Below are 22267 nucleotides of genomic sequence, written 5' to 3' on the forward strand. Positions count from 1 at the left end.
TTCCTTTTAGCATTCTACATTACCAATCCAAGTAAAATGCTACTATAAACTCTACAGTATGCTTCTACCACCTTAAAGCCTCCAACTGAATAAATGAGAATAAAACTGCTAGAATTAGATGCTAGAAAGGGTCACAATTAGCATGACTAATTTAAAAAATGACTGGGTTTAGTCATGTTGAATATGAGTTAGACAGTAAACTCAAAATTTCTCTACTAAACATTCAGAGAATCAGATGAGAAATAAAGGCTATATATATACATTTGCAAGTCGCTAAATGTTAGTTTCATAAAATACATACAAAATTTGTTATAATATTAATAACAATACAAATCTCTAATTCTGTAATTTTGTTTTGTTTTGTTTTGTTTTTTTAAATGGGGAGGAGAGAGAAGGAGAGAGAGAGAGAAATGGGGGGAGGGGTAGAGGGAGAGAGAGAATCCTAAGCAGGCTCCAGGCCCAGAGAGGAGCCCAACACTGGGCTCGATGTCACAAACCCTGAGATTATGACCTGAGACAAAATCAAGAGTCAGATGTTTAAAAAGTCTGAGCTACCCAGGTGCTCCTCAGTTCTAATATTTGTAATTATAACAAGGAGATGAAACAACTGTAATGTTTGTTTTCCCCATTACTATTACCTATCATGCAGAACATACGTAGAAATCATAGAAATTGTATTTCAAGGACACCTGAGTAGCTCAGTCAGTTAAGCGTCTGCCTTCAGCCCAGGTCATGATCACAGGATCCTGGGATGGAGTCCCACATCAGGCTCCTTGCTCAGCAGAGAACCTGTTTCTCCCTCTGTCTGCTGGGCCTGCCGCTCCCCAGCTTGTGCTCACTTGCTCTCTGATAAATAAATAAAAACCTTAAAAAAAATTGTATTTCAAAATAATCCAAAATAATTGAGCAGGTGGGAGGATTTTGAGATTAAACTAGATTGGCCATGAGATAGAATGTGAAGCTATATGATGTACACATGAGGGTTCATTTTACTACTGTCACTATTTACGCATATGCTTAAAATTACCATCCACAACTTTTAAGTCAACACTAATAACAAAATAAATGTCTATATTTAAAAGTTCATTTTTAAAGAGATTATCCATTTGAGTAATTTGTTTTAAAAAAGATTTTTGGAATTATGTATATGCTTTTTATTATGTCAATGAATACTACAGCAAAACAACTAAATTCTCAGGACTATATGCTTTACTTTCCAACAAAGTTATTTGTAATTTGGTATTTCATCAGTCTGCAGATACACAGGAGTGTACTGCACATAACAACTACCTCCATTTACTGTAAGCTGTTCAATTAAGAAAAAAAGTGAAATCATCAATGTAGTATAATATGACTGAGATAAGCTACTGAACACTAGTTCAATCCTTTGGTATAAAATATAGGGTAAAACTGGAATAAATTATTTACATTTTTTTGTACTCATATACAACTGTAATTCTTTTCTTATAAAATTTCCTTTCAGATCAAACTTCCTTTTATTAATGCAAGATTTACTCAATTAAAAATGGGAATACTGTAGTAGTTGCATCAAATGGCAATAATCATACTATGATAGTATACTATACTATAGTATACTATACTATAATCTACTTCAAGCACAAAAAGAATAGTCTCCTTTCGAGATATTCAGACTAACTCCACTCTTGTCCTATGGCCCCATTCCGTCACATAATAGCTCTTCAGCACAGTATTTACTGCCATCTAACATTATTTTCCTGAGTATAAAAGTTATTCTGCTTTTTCCCTAAGCCTGTCAAAATGCCTCACCATCATAAAACCCACATTATCAGAACTTTAAACATGCAGAAAATCTAAGATCACCACAGTTTTACACATCTCTTTAAAACAACCAAACTTCATTCTAACACTGGGCTTGATAGAGAAACTAACAACTTATGGGCACATGGTGGCTCAGTTGGTTAAGCAAATGCCTTTGGCTCAAGTCATGATCCAGGAGTTTCAGGATCAAGTCCCACATCGGGTTCCCTGCTCACTGGGGAGTCTGCTTCTCCCAGTGACCTCTACCCTTTCACGCTCTCTCTCTCTCAAATAAATAAAATCCTTAAAAAATAATTAACCATGTGCCTTATGATCAAACTTCTCTGACTCCCACCTTTGAACTGCTGCACACTATTACCTCTTTGAATTAACTACAACCACTTGATACTGCAAATATTTAAATCTGGTTTCTTTCTTCACTATAAACTTCACAGGAGAATCTCCAATTTTAACATCTCATGTAATCTACCACAAAGTTGATGCTTAATCATCTAAATTAAGCATATGAAGACAGAGAACTGTACTTCTGAAAGCAGCAATGAGAGATGTGAAATAGCTAACATGAATGGTTTTCATTAGAAAAGCGCTTCTCACTATTTTTGTGCCTTATGTCTCATTTCTGAAAGATAGGTACTGTAGACACTAGATGCCAGAAGCCAGTACTGTTTAGACAGAACTTACCATCTTTGTACTTTATTCTCAATGATAACTTAGATCTCAATCTATCCACACCAAAGAACTCTGAAGTGCAGTTTAACATTTAAAGTTGACTTTTGACTAAGCAGTCACCTCATATCACAGCGACAGATAAGACACCTTTAACGATAAACAGCAATTTTTTCAGTCTTCATATGTAAGAAATTGATTCTGGTACAATAAATTTCTGGAGTACCTCTTTAAAACCAGTGGTTCTAACAACCCGTTTAGATGGGTATTATTCTCTCAACACATGTTACATTTGTTCAGCTATCCTTCTCTTTTTCTCTTTCCTTTGCTTGGGACTAAACCATTCAATAACTTCAGCGTAACACTGAATAAACATCAGACTGGAGAACTGCAAAGCCAGCATGTCCAACACATTATTAGGGAACTTACACTTATTTATTGGGGGACTATGACTCTAAAAACTTTCCTCTCCATCCCACTTCTGAATATATACTATTTGTTCTTGCTTCTTTCCACACTACATCATTTCTTACCATTAAGGTTACAAAAATTAAAGAGTTCCATGAAAACTTCCCATATAGCCCATTACATTACTCTAGTACTTTGCTCAATTCCATTTTCTTTCACCTCATTTGTTTACCTATATGGTTCCAAGAATCTGAACATACTTACCTGATTGTGTGTTAAAACCTAGCTACCGCATAATCACCTCTAAATCATAATAATCTTTCTTCACTAACATGGCATGATACTGAAGGACTCCAGGTGAATAGCTTCTCCTATATGCACATGAATTGAATACGCATATACATCTCCTGGGAATCTTGTTAAAATGAAAATTCTGATTCAGCAGATCTGGGTCAAAGAGGGGAACTTTTAGGGTGAAGGAACCATTTGCCCATAATGGAGTAGAGGATAAATGATTCTGTGCATTTGTCAAAAACACATGAAACTGCACATCAGAGAGTAAATGTAATATATGCAACTTTAAAAGATCAACCCATGTGACCGAAGAACACAGAATGGAATGCAAACTGTGCCAAATGAATCTAACTAACTTCATTACAAATTTATGACAACCACACTGAAGAGGGTGGGAGGAAGAAACTAACATTAGTAACTTTAGAAAACAGTGTTTTGACTAGAAACTGTAAGGCTAAATATAATATAAACTGTATACTGTACGTAAATACTGTATTATAGTTGATAAATTTATTTCTTCTGGGACTGTGGCCTAAAAATTCTGAAATTGCTTTACCTGCATCTGACCTTGAAGTACATGATGGGATGGTGGATGGTAAGAGCCAAGTTTCTCCCTGAAGGAGACTGCAGTTACAAAGAAGCAAGAAAGGGGGGGCACCTGGGTGGCTCAGTGGGTTAAAGCCTCAGCCTTTGGCTCAGGTCATGATCTCAGGGTCCTGGGATCGAGCCCCGCATCGGGCTCTCTGCTCAGCAGCAACCTTCCCCCCAACCATTTAAGAGAGGGCTAGACATAATCACTTGCTTCCAAAGCATACAGTGTGAGAAGAAAAAAAGCAGCAACTTAAAATAGAGAACCCCGGCAAATATTATGTTTGCTATGTGATGATGGTTAATATCATGTGGATACTACCCTTCCCATGTATGTGACTAGAAGAGCACTTCATCTCCGTGATATTCTTTCCAAAAACTGATAACCCCAGTTTATCCTAATAAAAACATCAGATAAATCCCAACTAGGGGATATTCCATAGGATACCTGGCCAGCACTTTAAGACTTAAGGAAATCAAGAAAAGACAGAAACTTTCACAGACCAGAGGATACTGCGGAGAGTTGACAACTAAATGCAACATGGTACCCTGGATTGAATCCTGGAACAGAAGTGGCATTAATGGAAAAACCAATGAAATCCAAGTAAAGTGTGGAATTTAGTTAGTAGTTTTTTAAAAAAGATTTTTAAAAATGGCTATAAATCTGGTTTCCCCTTCTGGAGAGCAGGAATCATAATACTGCATACATCACAGGAGTTTTATGAGGATGAACTATGATAAATTCATGTAATAATCTGTACACTACGTGTACCATGCCTGGTTCAGTCAGAGTAAGAGTTCAATAATCATTGCATGCCACATTATCATGGATTCAAAAGAAACGAAATGTACTCAACCCCTTGCTGGCATGGGCCATGACATCATCCTTTGGGGGTTCCCAGGGAAAAAAAATAACATCATCAGTAACAAAAGTAAGTGGCTAGGTGAAGAATGACTCCAAACAGTTCCCTGTGTGTGTGTGTAGCTACACACACACACACACACACACACACACACAAAGAGGAATTTAACATGAACAAAAATCACTTGGAAATCTTGTTAAAATGAAGATTCTGATTCAGGGGGACAGGGTTGAGGCCCAAGGTTGTACATTTCCAACAAATTCACAGTTGATGCCAATGTTATTGGTCCAAGGACCATAACTGGTACTTTAACTTTTCTATTTATGCATTTTTTTAAATTTTCTGTAAAAAAGATAGTTTTTCTATTTATTCTTGACCTCTTCCCTGCAAAGAAATACTCTTATTTTTATTTTTTTATTTTATTTTTTAAAATATTTTATTTATTCATTTGACAGAGAGAGAGTGAGAGAGAGATAACAGGCAGAGCAGCAGGCAGAGAGAGAGGGGGAAGCAGGCTCCCCGCTGAGCAGAGAGCCTGATGCGGGGCTTGATCCCAGGACCCTGAGATCATGACCTACGCTGAAGGCAGAGGCTCAATCCACTGAGCCACTCAGGCGCCCCAATACTCTTATTTTTATTTTTTTAAAGATTTTATTTATTTGAGAAAGAGACAATGAGAGAGAGCATGAGCGAGGAGAAGGTCAGAGGGAGAAGCAGACTCCCCGCGGAGTGGGAGCCCAATGCGGGACTCGATCCGGAAACTCCGGGATCATGACCTGAGCCGAAGGCAGTCGTACAACCAACTGAGCCACCCAGGTGTCCCAATACTCTTATTTTTAAAAACAGAACCATACCAAATGTAACCCATCACCATGATCTTAAATAAGCAACTACCTTAGTAGTATAAAAAAGGGACAATTATACATTAACATTTGCCTCCACATTACCTCATGCCTATGCAGGTAAAAGGAATATATTTGAACCTCAAATCATACACAATTCTCTTATCCTTACCAGTTGAAAGTCTCAAAACTTTACAGTAACCTAGATTTATTACAATCCTAGAAAATATTATGAAAATTCTAATTCAGTAAACTGTATTTGGAGAGAGAGTAACCTATTACTAAAGTTCCTGCTTAACAGTTTATTCAATTTTCAAAATGTTAAGAAATGGTACTTAATGTCAGATCATCTAGGACCATTGTATAGGATATTTGAGGAAAGAAAAAAACTAATAGGAAAAAATGAAGAAATTACATAGAGCTGAAAAACTGGGATTAACAGAAAATGGTGTAAAAGAGCCATACTTCCCTGCAAATAATGACATCATGGGAAAATTTAAAAAAATAGTTTCCTTAACTGAATGATTTCTAGCCATTCTGGTTTTGTGATTTCATGTTTTCCTGCCTTTCTTAAAATATTTCTTAGCACAAACATTTGAAATTTAAGAATGAACTGACTTTTTTTAAAACTCTGAGATAACTGCAAAGTAAGCTCAGAAAATACCATTTAACTGGTATAGCCTTTAAAAATCATTCAAGTTTACTTAGTGAAAAAAAACTGATTTTGATGACAACAAATCTTTCTGGTATGAATGTACATAAATGCAACACATCAAAAATGGTGTACCATAGTAGTTTTCAACAAGACACTAACAAATAAATACATGGTAAAGAAATAACTTTGACTTGGTGTTATTAAATTTAACAGGTCCTTTTTTTTTAAATTCTTTTTTAAGATTTTATTTATTTATGACAGAGAGAGAGATCACAAGTAGGCAGAGAGGCTGGTAGAGAGAAGAGGGGGGAAGCAGGCTCCCTGCTGAGCAGAGAGCCGGATGCAAATGCCGGGCTCGATCCCAGGACCCAGAGATCATGACCTGAGCGGAGGGCAGAAGCTTAACCCACTGAGCCACCCAAGTGCCCCTTAACAGGTCCTTTAAACTAGGGGGCTTCTCAAAGCCTTTTAAAGAAGCTGAATTTCTATAAAAGGAGATTTTCATTTAGAACATTTCCACTGATAGTATTTCCTACTCACTGTTTATAAGAAACACTTTAAAAGTTCAGATCCAAAGATTTTTTGAACTATAAAACATTAACAAAAATATTTTCTAAAAGCCAAGGAAATTTGTGTGACAGAGTTCTTCAAAATAAATATAAAATTTACACACATATATATTTAAAACATACATAAATAGTAAATCAAGCATTGTTAATGCTATGAAAAGCTATAATGAAACAAAAGAATTCTAAGAATCAGGTTACTAAAGCTCAACTGCCAGCCAGATTCACCATAACAATGGTTAAGACCACTGTAGCACATCACTAACAGTCTCCCTCACTCTATAAAAATTTTTCAAGAGCATCGTATGTAGATGCTAATTAAAGTGATTCAAATAAATTATCAAATTTACATGTACAATTTTAGATTATTAAAAATTAATCTGCAGGCAAGGAGAGAAATTGTTCTGAGTAGCAAAATGTGACTGTATATTTACATGTGCAATTTTAGATTATTAAAAATTAATCTGCAGTCAAGGACAGAAATTGTTCTGAGTAGCAAAATGTGACTATGTATTTCTGGTCTTCATCCACAAATTATTCCAGGATTAAATCATTCAAGAGAACTTTAAAATAAAAAGTATAACCAGGATTTGGAAAACTTGATTTTTTTGTTTTTTTTTCCTCAAATCTACATAGCCAAGAATCAATACTTTGAAATCTTCCAAAAACATCTTTAGAAAGCTTAACTTCAGTTATATAATAAACTTTGTACTGAGTTTAAATTGATGTGCAGGTGCATCCTGACCCACATTTCTTTGTAAATAAGTTTCAAAATTGTCAGTTATAGCATAGCTAAAGAGATATCTTCCTGTGTATTCTTCCTCCTTTCAGTCAGTGGTCATAGACAGCTTTCCACATGGAAACAATCAAAAACCCATTTTTTAGTAGAAAGCTAATTATAACATCTAAAAATGTCAAATGACTTCTTGCTTAATTTTATTTCATTTCATAATGGAATTTCCACAAAGGAAAAAAGAAAATCTAAAGCAAAAATCCATTTAAAAATTCTACCCAATAAAAATCAAGTTTTACTTTAAAAACTATTTACAATATGTATCAATTTTAAAAGCAGAGCATATTTCTCCTCTCTTCACTCTAACAATATTCATAGTTACTAGAAGTGTTTTGTTTTTTGCAGGCAGGAGGTGGCTGGGGAGAATGGAGGCTGAGGGTTGTTAACAATGACAGTGGAGCAAAGGAAAAGGACAGCATAACAGCAGTAAGGAAGAAAATGAAAGCAGATGAGAAGCAGGTCTCCCTCCTGATAAACACCAAGGCAGTTGCAAGAACAAGATAACTTGACAACCACACTTCTCAGAAGCATGTAAAACCTGTATACTAGAAATAGTAACTCAGAATAATTAGGAAATATGATTTGCAGTTATTTTAAATAAGTATGCGTTGCAAAAGATTCCTTTAAGTACATCTGTTTTCACAGGGTTTAACTTTTTTCACTTATACTACCAAATCTATCTTACTACTCCCCTTTAGATATGGCAGCAAAATACTTAAAACATTATTAGAACAAATAAGGGCTCAGAATGTAACAGCACATGACCTCTCTGAATATTCAACTAGAGGATTTATTTTCAAGAGTCTTATTTCATAGTTTGTGAGTAGTTTAGTTCCTGTGTTTCCTCTAGAAATTTCTACCTATTAACCATTTCATTGTTCACTAACAAATAAAAGAATGTGTACAATCACTTACTATAGTCAATTTACCTGTAGAGATTTGAATCAAACATGAGATTCAAAACTCTTCCAATTTAGCCTCTCAACTCTGTTGATTCTTCAACTCTTATTGTCTAAAACCTTATTATACTTTGTAAATTAAGTAGTGAGATGAAACTTCAAAATCATTTAGTTCAATTCTTTTTTAAAGTTGAGATCATTCAGAGAACTAGTTAATGCAGTGTCAGCTCAGGTTTTATAATGTTTAGACCAATACCTGTTCAACTAAACAATGCAGCTTTCCATAATTGCTCCTTTCTCTCTATGAAGTTTTTGTTATACAAACAGTCCGCCTGTGAAAGCTGATATAGTACACCTAGCATGACCAGAAAATACCAAGTTTCAAGTCAAATACTATTAACACTGCTTTCTTTTCTATCCAATATTATTTCTGCAACCCTCCCAACTACCAAAACTTTCCTGTTTCTTGTCCATCAGATTTCTCTACCACCATAATTAAAGTTCCAGTTATGTAGTATTCTTTTTTTTTTTTTTTTAAGATTTTATTTATTTATTTGACAGAGAGAAATCACAAGTAAGCAGAGAGGCAGGCAGAGAGAGAGGAGGAAGCAGGCTCCCTGCTGAGCAGAAAGCCCGATGTGGGGCTCGAACCCAGGACCTGGGATCATGACCTGAGCCGAAGGCAGCCGCTTAACCCACTGAGCCACCCAGGCGCCCCTATGTAGTATTCTATGGTACCTAAAACATGATGCTAATCATAGTAAGCAAATGCTGAGTGCTCATTATATCAGAACTATTTTAAGCCCCTTCCACATAACACTTCACTATTCTCAACTTTAAGATAAATAATACTGTAATTCATATTCTATAAGTGAAAAAGACAAAACCTCAGAGGTAATCTGCCCCAACTTATACAACTAATAAAAAGTAGAACTGGGAAAAAGTAATCAAGGGGTCTGACTCTGAGGTTCACACCTGATCTCTACTGATAAGTGTATATAACTACATGGACTCTATCAATGTGCAGGTAACTCAAAATTTGGGGGCTACAGAAGAATTTAAAGAGTCTTTGTATTTGAAGAGGTTTCTTACACATTAAAATAGCTTAATATGGTTTATTCCCATTAACTATATCTTCTTTGCAAAGACATGGCTCAAGTAACTCATTCATACATAATTAAAACTGAAATTTAAAAAGAAAAGCAGAGGGGAAAAAAGGGTTGCAGCAATATTCTAACAAACGTCCCAATCGGCATTGGCTGAAAGAACTTTTGCAGTGATAGAAATGTTTTCTATCTGTGCTACAGATCATGGTAGCCATTAATCACATGTGGCTTTCAGCATTTGAAATGCGTCCAGTATGACTGAATAATTGATCCTGAATATTCTGTAATTTTAAATAGTTCAAATTTAAATAGCCACATGTGGCTAGTAGCTACTACACTGTACAGGAAATGTATAGATGACAAAATGCCAGAAAAAAGGTGAGTAAAGAACTTCTTATTGCCTTTATTTGGAGAGTGCACCAACAGTCAAAGCTATTTAAGGGTCTCTTTTTATTTGGTCTAGTTTCAATAATTGACCCAAACAATATAAATTTCCAAAGAGATTTAAGTCACCTAAACTTTCCATATTTAAATTCATCTTTGGGCGCCTGGGTGGCTCAGTGGGTTAAGCCTCTGCCTTCGGCTCAGGTCATGATCTCAGGGTACTGGGATCGAGCCCCGCATCGGGCTCTCTGCTCGGCAGGGAGCCTGCTTTCTCCTCTCTCTCTCTGTGCCTGCCTCTCTGCATACTTGTGATCTCTCTCTCTCTGTTTCAAATAAATAAATAAAATAAAAAAAAAATAAATTCATCTTTGTATATCCCAACAGAAAAAATAAAACCTGTATTATCAACAAAACTTCATGTATCAGAAATTTTTTTTTACTGTTTGGATAACTCAGAGGAAGAATCTGATCTGGAAACTCTGCCACCTACTAGGAAAACTAAAGAGTCATGCAAGTTTTACATTCTCTTCATAATAAATACTTGTAATAAAGTGCTTACCTTGATTCTCCACTACTGTTTCTAACACTTTCTTCATCACTGTGTCCATTCATTGTAAATACCAAGAAGTTTTAAAATAAAATATGAATCTTCCCAGTTTAAAAGATGAATACAAATACAAAAAACTCCTTAAACATCAAAAATTCACAGGTGAATTTTCTCCAACATTCATAGGCTTCCTGGGCCCTTTTTGATTCACCTAAAGAAAATATATTGAGAAAGTAAGAAAATTACCTATAGAGGAAAAGATAAGTAAGTCTATCTAGAACTTATACAAATCTACCTAGGACAATTAGAAATGGTAGGGGAGGAGTAGGAGTCTTTGACTCAAAATACTTAGGCTTCTATTAAATACATTCCTGACTACTTACTAGAATTTAGTACCACTGTTTATTTTTGACAGAAGAAATTAAAATACATGTGGAGCGATAAAACTTTTAGACTGACTGCAACTGTGTATCAATACACATATATAAACATTATAAACAGATAACTAAAACAAAGTGCTAGTATGTAACATATACAAATCCCAAGAACAGAAAATGAAGTCTTATTAGATACTTGGTCAAACAAATGAAGGGGGGGAATTACCTTTAATCAAGCACTAATTCCTATTACCCAGAACTTCATATACCTGAGTGGGGGAAAGTTTGAAAATGCTCACATGAGAACAGAATATAAGTGTATCATATAATTTCAGGGGAAAATGTATAGGTCAAAACAAATGTGTTCCTATCACAGGTAAACCAAGAATGGAGAGATAAAATTTAAATAGTAGTTATCCAGTGTGGACTTGCAGCGGTTCCATTGAGGAAAAAAAAAAAAAAAAAAGGTAATAGAATATACACTAGGATTAATTAAGAAATGGGCTTGGGGTAAGAAATCATGAGCCAAGACACAGCATTTCCACCTTTCAAGATTTCAGTCCAACACTGGAGAGTCACCTACAAGCCATCCACGAATAAACAAAGGAGATCTCTGGCAGGGGAGGGAGAGGAAGAAGCGGGGGAAGGAGACGTCAGATCCTTCCCCAGCCAGAAAGTACCGAGACAGGCGCCTGAGAGCAGAGCTGTCCGCCGACCTCAGCAAAGAGAATTTACTCCTACGATTATTTCCACTCCACAAAAAGAGGGGGAAAATACGCTGTTGCCAACCCAATTATAGTAAACTCTGCATCTTGATCGGAATTTTATTTCTCCAGAGACTACAGTCCAGTAGACTGCAAGAAACGGTCATCCAAAAAGTAACTATTCCACGCAACATTTATTCTTAACGTTAAATATTAATTCCAACTAGTCAAAGAGCTTTACTATTAAACAATTATGTCCTAAAAATCTCGGTACCCTAACAAACTGCCGCTTATCCAAAGTCTCTCTTCAACGAGAAAGTTCACAACTCTTTTCGTTCTTTCCTTTTCACTCCTTTCGCCCCTCAAAATGGCTTTCTCCGTAGTGAAACTTCCTTTTCCCCCCTCATCTTCCTTCTCCCACTAAGTCCTTTTTCTGACACTCTTCTCACACCCTTAAGTTCTGAAGCTCCTGGCGCAAGCAGCTTGTCCTGCCTTTCACGCGTCCTAACAATGACTCTTCCCTAAGACGCTAAACCTCTTTGAATCTTCCTTCACTGCGCCCGTCTTTTAACAGTTGCTTCGCTCCTGCTAAGTTTTCAAAGCGGTACTCGAAAGGAGGCTGGAAACCTTCCTCCTCCCTCATCCGTACTTTGCAGCTTCGCTCCAATCAGCCTCCCAAACAGATGCACACCACCCCCCTCCAACCCTGTCCCGCTCCGGGCCTTCATCCCGGTCCCGGGGTCTCTCTTCCCGCCTCAAACTTCCCGCAGACCCGCCCCGCGCCCTCCCGGGCTCGCCCGGGCCGCCGCCCCCTCCCCCTCCCCGCCGCTCCCCACGTGCTGGGAGTCCGGGTCGCGGCGGGACTAAAGCACCCGGCAAGTGCTCGCCGTTCTCCCCTCGCCGCTCTCCCCTCGCGGCCCGGCCAGCTCCAAGCCGAGGAGGCCCAGGCTCGGCTGCCCCGCTGCCCGACCGTCCGGCGCGAGGATGCGCTCTTTGGCGCCGGCCTGCGCTCGCCACTCACACGCCCCCTGTGCTCCGAACCCGTCAGCCACTGCCGGCCCTCACGGAGCCGCCCCGGCCTTCGCCCGGCGCTCGGCCTCTGGGCCGCCGCCCGGGAACCGCGCCGCCCCCGCCCTCCGCCTGGCCGGCTCCCGTCCTCCCCGCCACATCCTGACCCGCCCGCCGCCCCTTTTCTTACCGGCGGGCGTGCAGGCTTCGCGGGGCGGAGGGAGCCGACTCGATCGGCGGCCTCCCCCGCGCCCGGGCCCGCGGTCTCTGCCGCTGGTGAGTCCTCGGGCTGCGGGCGTCTCGGGGTAAGCTGGAGTCCGTGAGAAGGAGGGGGAAGGGGAAGGACGCGGAGGGGAAGGGGAAGCCCCGGGCCGCGGCACCAACGCGCGATCCCCTGCGGAGCGGATCCAACAATCAATTCATTACTGAAGCACCAACGGCGAAGGCAGCAAAAGCGAGAAGTAACGAGCCGTCGTCGTCGCCGCGGCCACGCGCGCGCTCCCGCTCCCGCCGCTTATCGGCTCCCGGCAGCCGCCATGACGCCGAGAGAGCGAGCGCAACCGTCTCCGTCGTAGCCGCCTCCGCCGCCGCCAGCCACCACCGAGGTCGCCGTCGCCTCCGCCTCCCGCGCGACGTAAGCTCCTCTGCTCACTCCCCTTCCCCACTGGGCGCGAGGCGGGCCGGCGGGCGAACGGGCGCGCGCACGCCAAACACCTTCGGCTGGCGCGCGGGCGGTGGGAGGGGCTACGTTGTGGAGTCGTGGGGTGTAGAAGGAAAGCTATTGGTGCTGAGACGGGCCAAGGGTGAGTGCGCGCACGCGCATGAATGGGAGCGCGCACGCTGGCCGCGCGGAGGCCTCCGGACTCCGGCCACGACCGTGGGTTGGTGATCCTTGCTCGGGCGCCCTCTCTTAGAGGCCGGGAACTGAATTCCGGGAAGTGGGAGCTGCAGGCTCGCTCCGTGCGGGTATGGACGCTACTGTCACTCGGAACGATTACGCAAGGACATCCCGGCTGAGAGACTGAGAAGCTACGGGGGAAGCCGGGGGGTGGGGAAACGCTAAAAACTACGTTGGGCTGGGGTGCCGCGGGAGGGCCAAGTTGGATAAGCCGAGGGAGCAGGGTCTTGCGTGGAACCTGGTTGCCCAGGCCCCAAACCATAACTCCCTCCGACCAGTCTGAGCGCCTGTCCAGAGGGGTGGGGAGGGGGCTGTGCGTCACACCAGGCAGCCTGGGAACCCAACTGTTGGGCAACTGTGGTCACCTCTGGCCGCTTCCTACGCTTAGGCGGCCTGTGACACGGGCTCCCTCCGGGGTCTGATACCCCGAACGGGCGGGGCTCTTGAGGAGATGGGGAAAAATAGAGACCGAGTTGTTGACCTCCTGTGACACTTCGTTTGTGGATAGCCTTTGCCTGGTTCAGTAAAAAGCTTTTACGACCTTTTCCAGGTCTATTCCTGGAGGGCGGGGTGGAGGGTGCGGTGCGGACTCTCAACAGAAAAGCAACTCCGGGATGCTAGTAACTGTGTCAGTTTAACCTGCTGCAATTTAGTTGACGGTTTCTTTCATAACTGTAACTGCGGGCCTCAGTTACAACCCTTTATAAGTGTGGAAGGAAACACCTTTCAAGCATGGTGATGTCTGGCTTCACTCTTCTTGAAAGCATTTTTAAAATCAAAATTCTTTTATACTTTTTTTCCCCCAGTCCATTGATCAGTCTTGACTCACTGGAGGTTAATGATAAAACTCTCTAATCCTATTCGCCAGTGATTGGATTTGGTGCAAAGGCCCAGCTTCCAAGCCAAACGAGTTTGAATGCGGTAGCTGCATTCCCAAAATAATTCTTTTCGTTTGTAGAAAATTGTCATGTTAGTCCGCCAGCTGTTGAAACAGTTTGATTTAAAGCCTTCGAAAAGATCTCAAAACATAATTCCAAATATGTATTCATTGTATGGAAGTGTATTCACCCGTGGGAAGTAGGGAAAGGCAAACAAGTATACATGGTCTACTCGGAAAAAAATGTTAATTATGAAGTGGTAAAATGTAACACTACCATAATTTGTAAAATGATGTGTGCTCAGCCTCCCCCCTTTTCTTTTTTCCTAGTTATTAAAGAGCTGTAGTGCTGGGTTGTGAAGAAAAAGATTATAACAAATAGCCATTTCTGAATTCCCTGAAAGTAGGAACTAAGTGCTAGTTTTTAATGTTATGCTTTGAAAATAGGGTAAAGGTGCTTTAACAATAGAGTCTTCCTGTGCCTCAAACTAATTTCTTTATTGGATTACTAGAGTGGTAAGTAAAAGGAAAAAGCCCCAGAAAAACAGTAACCATTGTAGATAAAGAATTTTGTAATCAGAAGAATGATTCTGATAATAAAAGACTTGAATTATATCTGTACTACATTGTATCATTATCTTACAAAAAAAGAATTGTATGATTTATATATATATATACATATATATATTTTCTGAAAGCACATCATAAACCTTTTTAAACTGCCATTTGGATGTAATATACTACACATAAAGTCTATAGACCCTTTTTTTTTTGCAAAATAAGTCTTAATAAATTTGTAACAAAATACTGAACCTTGGAGGTTTATATTTCTGGTAATATCATAATATACTTTATGACTCCACAGAATTTTAGAATTACTGTTGAGAATGTGGGGAAATACAGGGTAAGTGGAAAATGGGAACAATCTTGCCAGTTAAATTTTTTAAAAGTTATTTGATGAATAAGGCAAGATATATAATATATAAGATATATAATAAGGCAAATAGTTTGACCATTTGTTGCCTGCACAGTTAAATTTTTAGTTTACCTTTGTGTGGACAAACTCTGTCTTTATTTCTATCTGTTGGTACTAAAAACAGTAGTTGATAATCTCAGCACATGACTAGCAAAAATCCTTGAAAATTAACGTCAACCAGGAAGTCTTCATTATTTCCCATTTGAGAAATTTCATATTCTTTGGAAAGCATGTTATTTTTACAAAATTTAGGGCAGTACTTTGTGGGTTCTTGATTCTGATTTGCTCTGTTAGGACTAGTTACTGATGGGTACCCATAGGTGAAGATAGATTGAAAACCACTTATCTGGAATTGTGGGGTGTTCAACATAAACACAATGATAACTCTTGCTTTTCTCATGAACGTTTTGGATGCCCAGATAGGATTTTAATTCCATAGTTATGGTCTTATTGCCTGGAGGATTTGTGTATGAGAAGCTGCTAAAACAATCAGAACAGTATTAAAATAGCCTAGAGGGGCACCTGGGTGGCTCGGTGAGTTAAGCCTCTGCCTTCGGCTCAGGTCATGATCCCAGGGTCCTGGGATAGAGCCCTGCATCAGGCTCTCTGCTCCGCAGGGAGCCTGCTTCCCCCTCTCTCTCTGCCTGCCTCTCTGCCTACTTGTGATCTCTGTCAAATAAACAAATAAAATGTTAAAAAAAAAATAGCCTAGAAACTAAACTTATGTCCTCATACCCCAGATCCTTTCTGAACAGAGGAATGGGTTTCCAAATATACTTAAATTTACCAAGTCCTTTATAAATAGGACCCATGAAATTCTAAATCACCTTATATGAAAATATACATTTTCTATTTTTTTAATCATTAAAATTATATGACAGGATCTGTGGTTCCCGGTGTTGGACAGGGGGCAGGAGTCAGTAACTGAGGAAATTTTTTCCTAACTATACATGCTGGACACTCCCATTCCTTTCCTCTTCTGATATGCAGAATTTCTAGGTTCTAGATAGTGTTAAGAAATTTTTTTTCTGGATTTTTCAGAAATCCACCAATGGTTTATTCACCTTGCTTATAGCCATTTTATATGGGCTTTTTGCTGATAAATTCTTGAATCAAGTTAAACTTCAAGTGGAAAGTTCTTAGAGGTGATACTAAGAGGCAACTATATATAAGTGTGTGTGTGTATATATACACACACACACATATATGTATATATATAGAAAACTATAAAGATTCTACTTCCTCTAATTTCAAAGTTAAGTGTGCCCAGAGAGTAAGAAAAGTAAGTTTACTAACTAGTATCAAATTGGTGTGTTGATGCTGTGTTATTCCTCTCCTGCAGATCCTTTAGTTACTGTTTATTTTACCTCCTGGATGTCATCTTCACCCTTTCTTTGTCTCCATTACTTTATTTTTTATAAGCCCCACTTTCTCTGTTTTTCCTTCTAGCTCACCCTGTAGCTTTCTTCAGACTTGAAATTAATGAAATCACTCCCTTGCTTTAGGGGTGATTGCCTGGGGATTATAATAGAGGAAAAAACAGATACTTTGAAGAGTTAGAGTCTAATAGAGGAAACCATCATACTGCAAAATCATAACTGAGAAAAATGGTATGAAGAATCAATCATGTGAGAATTCATAATGGAGAGTCCTAGTCAGAATAGTCTCCAGGGACCTGGGTGGCTAAGTTCGTTGAGTTTAACTCTTGGTTTTGGCTCAGGTCATGATCTCATGGGTCCTGGGATAGAGTCCTCTGCCGGCCTCCATGCTCAGTGCAGAGTCTGCTTGAGATTCTCTCTCTCCCTCTCCCCCTCACACTCATGTGCTCTCTCATTCTCTGTCTCTCTAAATCTTTAAAAAGTCTCCAAAGAAAGCGACATCCTTGGGGAACTGAAGAATTAATATGGAGAAGATAAGCAAAAGAGAAAAAAGGAGCTTATCAGGTAAAAGAAATAATATGGGCAAAAATTCTGGGCCAGAGAGATTAGGTCAATTTACAATCCAGTTTGCCAAGGATAGGCATTTTTTACTTTCAGAAGTGCTCTGGTTTGGACTGCAAGGAGCACAGTACTACTAGAGCAGACAGAACTGAGGAAGATGAAGCTGCACAGGAGCCAGGCTCTTCAGGGCCCAAAGCCAGGTAAAGAAGTGGGTTTGATCTTGGTGGCTCAGTTAAGCGTCCAAGTCTTGATTTCAGCTCAGTTCATGATTTCAGGGTTGTAAGATGGATGCTGGGCATCAAGCCTGCTTGGGATTCTCTCTCTCTCTCTCTGCCCCTCCCCACTCTCCCTCTCTGAAAAAGTAAGTAATAAAAAATAAGTGTGTTCTTTTCTTGGAACAAAGGGAGCCTTTGAAGGATTTTTTAAACTGGTAATAGAGGATTTGCAAATGGGAAAATTTACTCCAGCCTTAAAAAATTGGTGGCATGTCAAAGAAAAAGCAATATTCTTAAGTGAATTAGGCTAAAGATAAATAATTTGATGGAACAGAGTAGTGTCACAGAAGAGAGAATAGTTTTGGAAGGAAACGTCCACAGGATTTGTCAACGCAATTAGATTCAGGATTAGGAGGAGGAGGAAAGCTGCGCATATAATGGAATGGCATGGAACTGAATGATAATAGCATTCCCTTCAATGGTAATGTATTTGGAGTCGGGTAGTTGTGAAGATCATAAATTTGGGACTTACTGAGTTTCTCATACCTTGTCAGAGTCTTTGGTATAGAAGTCTGGAGCTAAGAAGGGAGATTTGGACTGAATAAAAACTGTTAGGTGTGTGGGGAGAAATTAAACTCTTGAGTATATGTGAGATAAACTTGGAAGACAGCCTAGGAGTATGCATTCAAGAACTTCAGTTTTTGGCTAGGTGAAGGAAGATGAGCTGGATAAGGAGTTGCAGATGTCAAGGGTGTTGTGCAATGGATAACAAAGATATAAGTACTTCAAGGAAGGAGTGGTGAATAGAGTATAATGCTGTTGAGAATCACTGAAATAAGGTCAGCATATCCATTGGATTTAGTAACATGCTGAGCATCTGTTACCTTAGAACTGTTTTGTTGGAATAATAGGGCCAAAAGTCAGATTGGAGTGGAATGTGATAATTGAAGTGGATCATTTAGTTTAAAATCATTGACTTTGACTTGGGAGGGAATATTGTGGGGGAGGGTTGTGGATTTTTATTTGTTTAGGTGAAAGGCTTCAGATGTTTCAAAAGCAATGGGAAATGTCCTTTTGAGAGGTTGATTAGAGAAGAGTTAGTGATAATTAGCTGGAAGGATTAACAATTATCCAGAAAAGGAAATACATTAAAAGTCTGATTTGGGAAAAACAATTTTTTCAATCAGGAACTAAACATTAGATACCACTGTTTATTGTTTTAAAGATTTTATTTTATTTATTTGAGAGAGAGAGAGAGAGCATGAGAGGAGAGAGGTCAGTGGGAGAAGCAGACACCCTGCCGAACAGGGAGCCCTCTGTGGGACTCGATCCCGGGACTCCAGGATCATGACCCGAGCCGAAGGCAGTTGTCCAACCAACTGAGCCACCCAGGTGCTCCATCCACTGTTTATTGTTATGGGCTCCAGGTGGTCATCTGGTGTGATTTGAGAGTTTCTGCGAGCCTTCTAGTCTCCACATTTATGTATGCCTCATATTCTACTAATTGAAAAATTGTTCGTAGAAATCTATTTTAAAGCATATACTTCTGGGAAGACAAATATGTTAAGTTTTCAACTGTGCCAAAATTTAGAATTAAATATTGAGTAGCTTTACAATAAAAATGTTCAAGCCCTACCTCAAGAGATTGCATTCCATTGTTTTAAGGTAGGGCCTTGGCCTATGCATTCTTTAAAAGCTCACCTTTTTTTAAAGATGATTCTGTGCTGTGGCACTGGAAAACTATGGACATCGTTTTATTAATGCTGCACTGACTAAAAATAGTTTAAATGAAGTATAGAGAATCCAGGACATTTTTTTTAAATTTTATTTATTTATTTGACAGAGGGAGATCACAAGTAGACAGAGAGGAGGAAGAAGGCTCCCTGCCAAGCAGAGAGCCCAATGCAGGACTCAATCCCAGGACCCTGAGGTCATGACCTGAGCCGAAGGCAGAGGCTTAACCCACTAAGCCACCCAGGCACCCAGGACATTTATTTTTTATGATAGTGGTTAGTAATAGGCCAAGGGGAGATTTTGCTCCACAGGTGACATTTGGCAACATCTGGAAACATTTTTGGTTGTCACAATAGAATGGCAGGTGCTACTGACATTTAGTGGGTACCCGGGCCAGGGGTACTGCTAAAGATCCATTAATGCACCCGACAGACCCAACAACAGAATTATCTAGCCCCAGATGAATGACAGTGGTGCCATTGTTGAGAAACCCTGCTATAAAAGATGTCAAGCTAAGTAGTTACTTTTTAGTGAAATCTTAATGGGTAGAGTTGTGGTTTGGTTAAGGGTGTAAGCGAAGGACGATCTACCCTACCCATCAACTTAGCCTGAACTCAGCCTTGCTCATATTAGCAACAAAAGAACCTCAAACAAAACACATGTGCAGAATAAAGAAATGTAATAGCACAATAGACTGATTATGTTATTTTCCTTGTTTAAAAGAAAATATAGTGTAACTGAAACTCTTATTGCTGGTGAAGTGTAAATTGGATTGAAAAATCAGTGGCAGTATCCATTATAGCTGAACTTATGTGTACCCTATGTCAGCAGTTTCTGTCCGGATAAAGTCTCATATATGAAAGTTCATCACAGTTTGATTCATTACGGCCTCAAACTGAAAAAAGTGGAGTATATCCATACAGTGAAATACTACCCATCAATTCAAAAGAATAGATCGCTACACACGATAGCATGGATAGATCTCACAGGTATTGTGTCAAGTGAAACAGACACAGAAGAATTCATATTATGTAATTCCATTTATATAAAATTTAAAAACAAAGCTAATTTGTGGTGATAAAAGGATAGTAACCTCTCAGGGCACAGGTATTAGATGGGGCATAAATGATGAAATGATGGAAACGTCCTTCCAGATCTTCATCTGGCTGGTTATATGAGTGTATACATATGAAAAAGTTTGAACTGAACATTTCAATTTTGTTGACTTTACTGTGTATATGCCATATCCCCATTTCTTAAAATTAGGGAAAGAAACTGGGAAACCTAATTTTGAACTACTTGAAGTCTTGTGTCACAAGTGCTTGGTTAAATGCAGGGTTAACTACCTAATAGATTCACATTGTGAACAACTCCAGTGCATTGTTTAGTGAAAATAAATTTTGATTTTGGAGTCAGATCTGGTTTTGAACCATTGCTTCATCCATTATTATGACATTGGTAACGTCACTTATATTGGTATTTTTTGTGACTATGGAAGAACAGAAGATCAGTGAGTTAAGAGAAGTATAGAAAAAAGTCCTCTGTAGGGGTGCCTGAGTGCTCATATGGTTAAGCATCTGCCTTCTACTCCTGGGATCCAGCCCCATGTTGAGGGCCATGTCAGACTCCTGGCTCAGCTGGAAGTCTGCTTCTCCTTCTGCCTCTTCCCGCTGCTCCTCCTCACACTCGCTCTCTCTTTCTCTCTTCCTTTTTCTGTAGCTCTCCTTCTCAAATGAATAAATAAAAATCTTAGAAAAAAAAAAGAAAAATCCACTGTCTGTTTTATTTTGATTTTAGCCTTATTTCATGATTCTCCCCACCACTGAGAAAAATTCACAGATGTTCCGGGTGGGCCTCAGCAGCTGTATGTGTATTAGGTACATATGTGTATTAATATGTTACATAATACATAATACATATGTGTGTTAATATGTTACATAATACACATATGTACCTAATTAACCTTAGGTACATATGTGTATTAGGTACATACGTGTATTAATGCTTCTGTCTTTAGCTAGGGTGAACAATTACACCCTATCAGGACCAATCAAATTATCTTGAGTAATTAAAACTGGGATCGAGAATGTTTATCAGATAATTAATCTGTTCTGAGAAAGGAAGTTGGGTCAAGGCTGCCTTATTTGGGAGCAGAACGTGGAGAATCCCAGTTGTGTTGCAGAGTAAGAATGATTTCACATTACTACGTCGCTCAGTGTTCTAAGTGTTTTAATTTTGTGAGGTTGGTCCTATTATCCCTTTACAGGTAAGGAAGCTCAGAAGCTTGACTAAAGTAAACATGTATTGAAGCTAAAATAAAACTCGGGCTGTCTGACTCGAGTCTGTGCTTTCATGAAGTAGTGCTGACCTGTTAGACACAGCTATAAGAGCTGCCTTGGTTCCTGACAGGTTTCCATTTCTTGATCTCAGTCTCTTGAAAGGGTTGGGTTTGCTTCCTATCTTTGAATTATTTATCGTAATTTATCCTTATAATAAAATGTCATGTCTTTGCTTAAGCTAGCTTAAGTGGGTTTCTGCCAGTTGCAACTGGAAAAATATTTCTCCAGTTCGACTGTGAATGGAACAGAAAATAAACCTCAGATAAACGGAAGCTGGCTGAGTCAAGGTGGAATAGAAGGCAATGAAGACTTTCTTGCCCTGAAATGGGAACTTGTTAGCTTGTGTTAATACAATTGTGAATCCTTTACCCAGGCTTTCTCCAGTAGTATCTTAGAACTCAGAGTATGTATACACTGAGATAAGGCATTAGAGAATTTTCTAGCTACATTAAAAAAAAAAAAAAGTCACATGCCTTGGTTACTATATGTAGAGTTTTTTAAAAACTATATTAGAAAAGAGAGGTGTTCTAGGGGCGCCTGGGTGGCTCAGTAGGTTAAGCACCTGCCTTCAGCTCAGGTCATTATCCCAGAGTTCTGGGATCAAGTTCCACATCTCCCTCTCATGAATAAATAAAATCTCTTAATAAAAACATAAAAAATAAAAAAATTTAAAAATAAATAAATAAAATCTTTTAAAAAAGAAAAAGAAAAAAGACATTCTAAACAAAGTTCCTAGATGAAAGTTAATTGTACCAAATTTGGCCATTTATAGCCAAATTTAGCAGATT

The 22267-nt window shown here is 39.3% G+C and overlaps 2 protein-coding genes across 3 annotated transcripts in view; one reads left to right on the top strand and one right to left on the bottom strand.

Moving 5' to 3' along the window:
* The window catches only part of CHD1 (chromodomain helicase DNA binding protein 1), a 74202-nt gene extending 61382 nt beyond the window's left edge, over window positions 1–12820 (bottom strand). For both annotated transcript variants that reach the window (XM_047729164.1, XM_047729163.1), the window contains exons 1-2: window positions 12691–12820; window positions 10424–10622 (exon numbers count right to left, since the gene is read on the bottom strand). In XM_047729164.1, the coding sequence (XP_047585120.1) occupies window positions 10424–10476 (53 nt within the window). In that variant the 5' untranslated portion in view covers window positions 10477–10622; window positions 12691–12820. The remainder of the gene's footprint in view (window positions 1–10423; window positions 10623–12690) is intronic.
* Window positions 12360–17523, top strand: LOC125099769 (basic proline-rich protein-like). Its single transcript, XM_047729165.1, has 2 exons — window positions 12360–13466; window positions 17288–17523. The coding sequence occupies exon 1, from the start codon at window positions 12477–12479 to the stop codon at window positions 12807–12809; it is 333 nt and encodes a 110-aa protein (XP_047585121.1). The 5' UTR covers window positions 12360–12476; the 3' UTR covers window positions 12810–13466; window positions 17288–17523.
* Window positions 17524–22267: the final 4744 nt, after the last annotated feature.

Source organism: Lutra lutra, chromosome 5 (genome assembly GCF_902655055.1).
Source record: "Lutra lutra chromosome 5, mLutLut1.2, whole genome shotgun sequence".
Classification (NCBI taxonomy): Eukaryota; Metazoa; Chordata; class Mammalia; order Carnivora; family Mustelidae; genus Lutra; species Lutra lutra.

What these genes read in the sequence shown, in the direction of transcription:
- LOC125099769 (XM_047729165.1), top strand. Translation starts at nt 12,477, where the DNA reads ATGCGCTCTTTGGCGCCGGCCTGCGCTCGCCACTCACACGCCCCCTGT.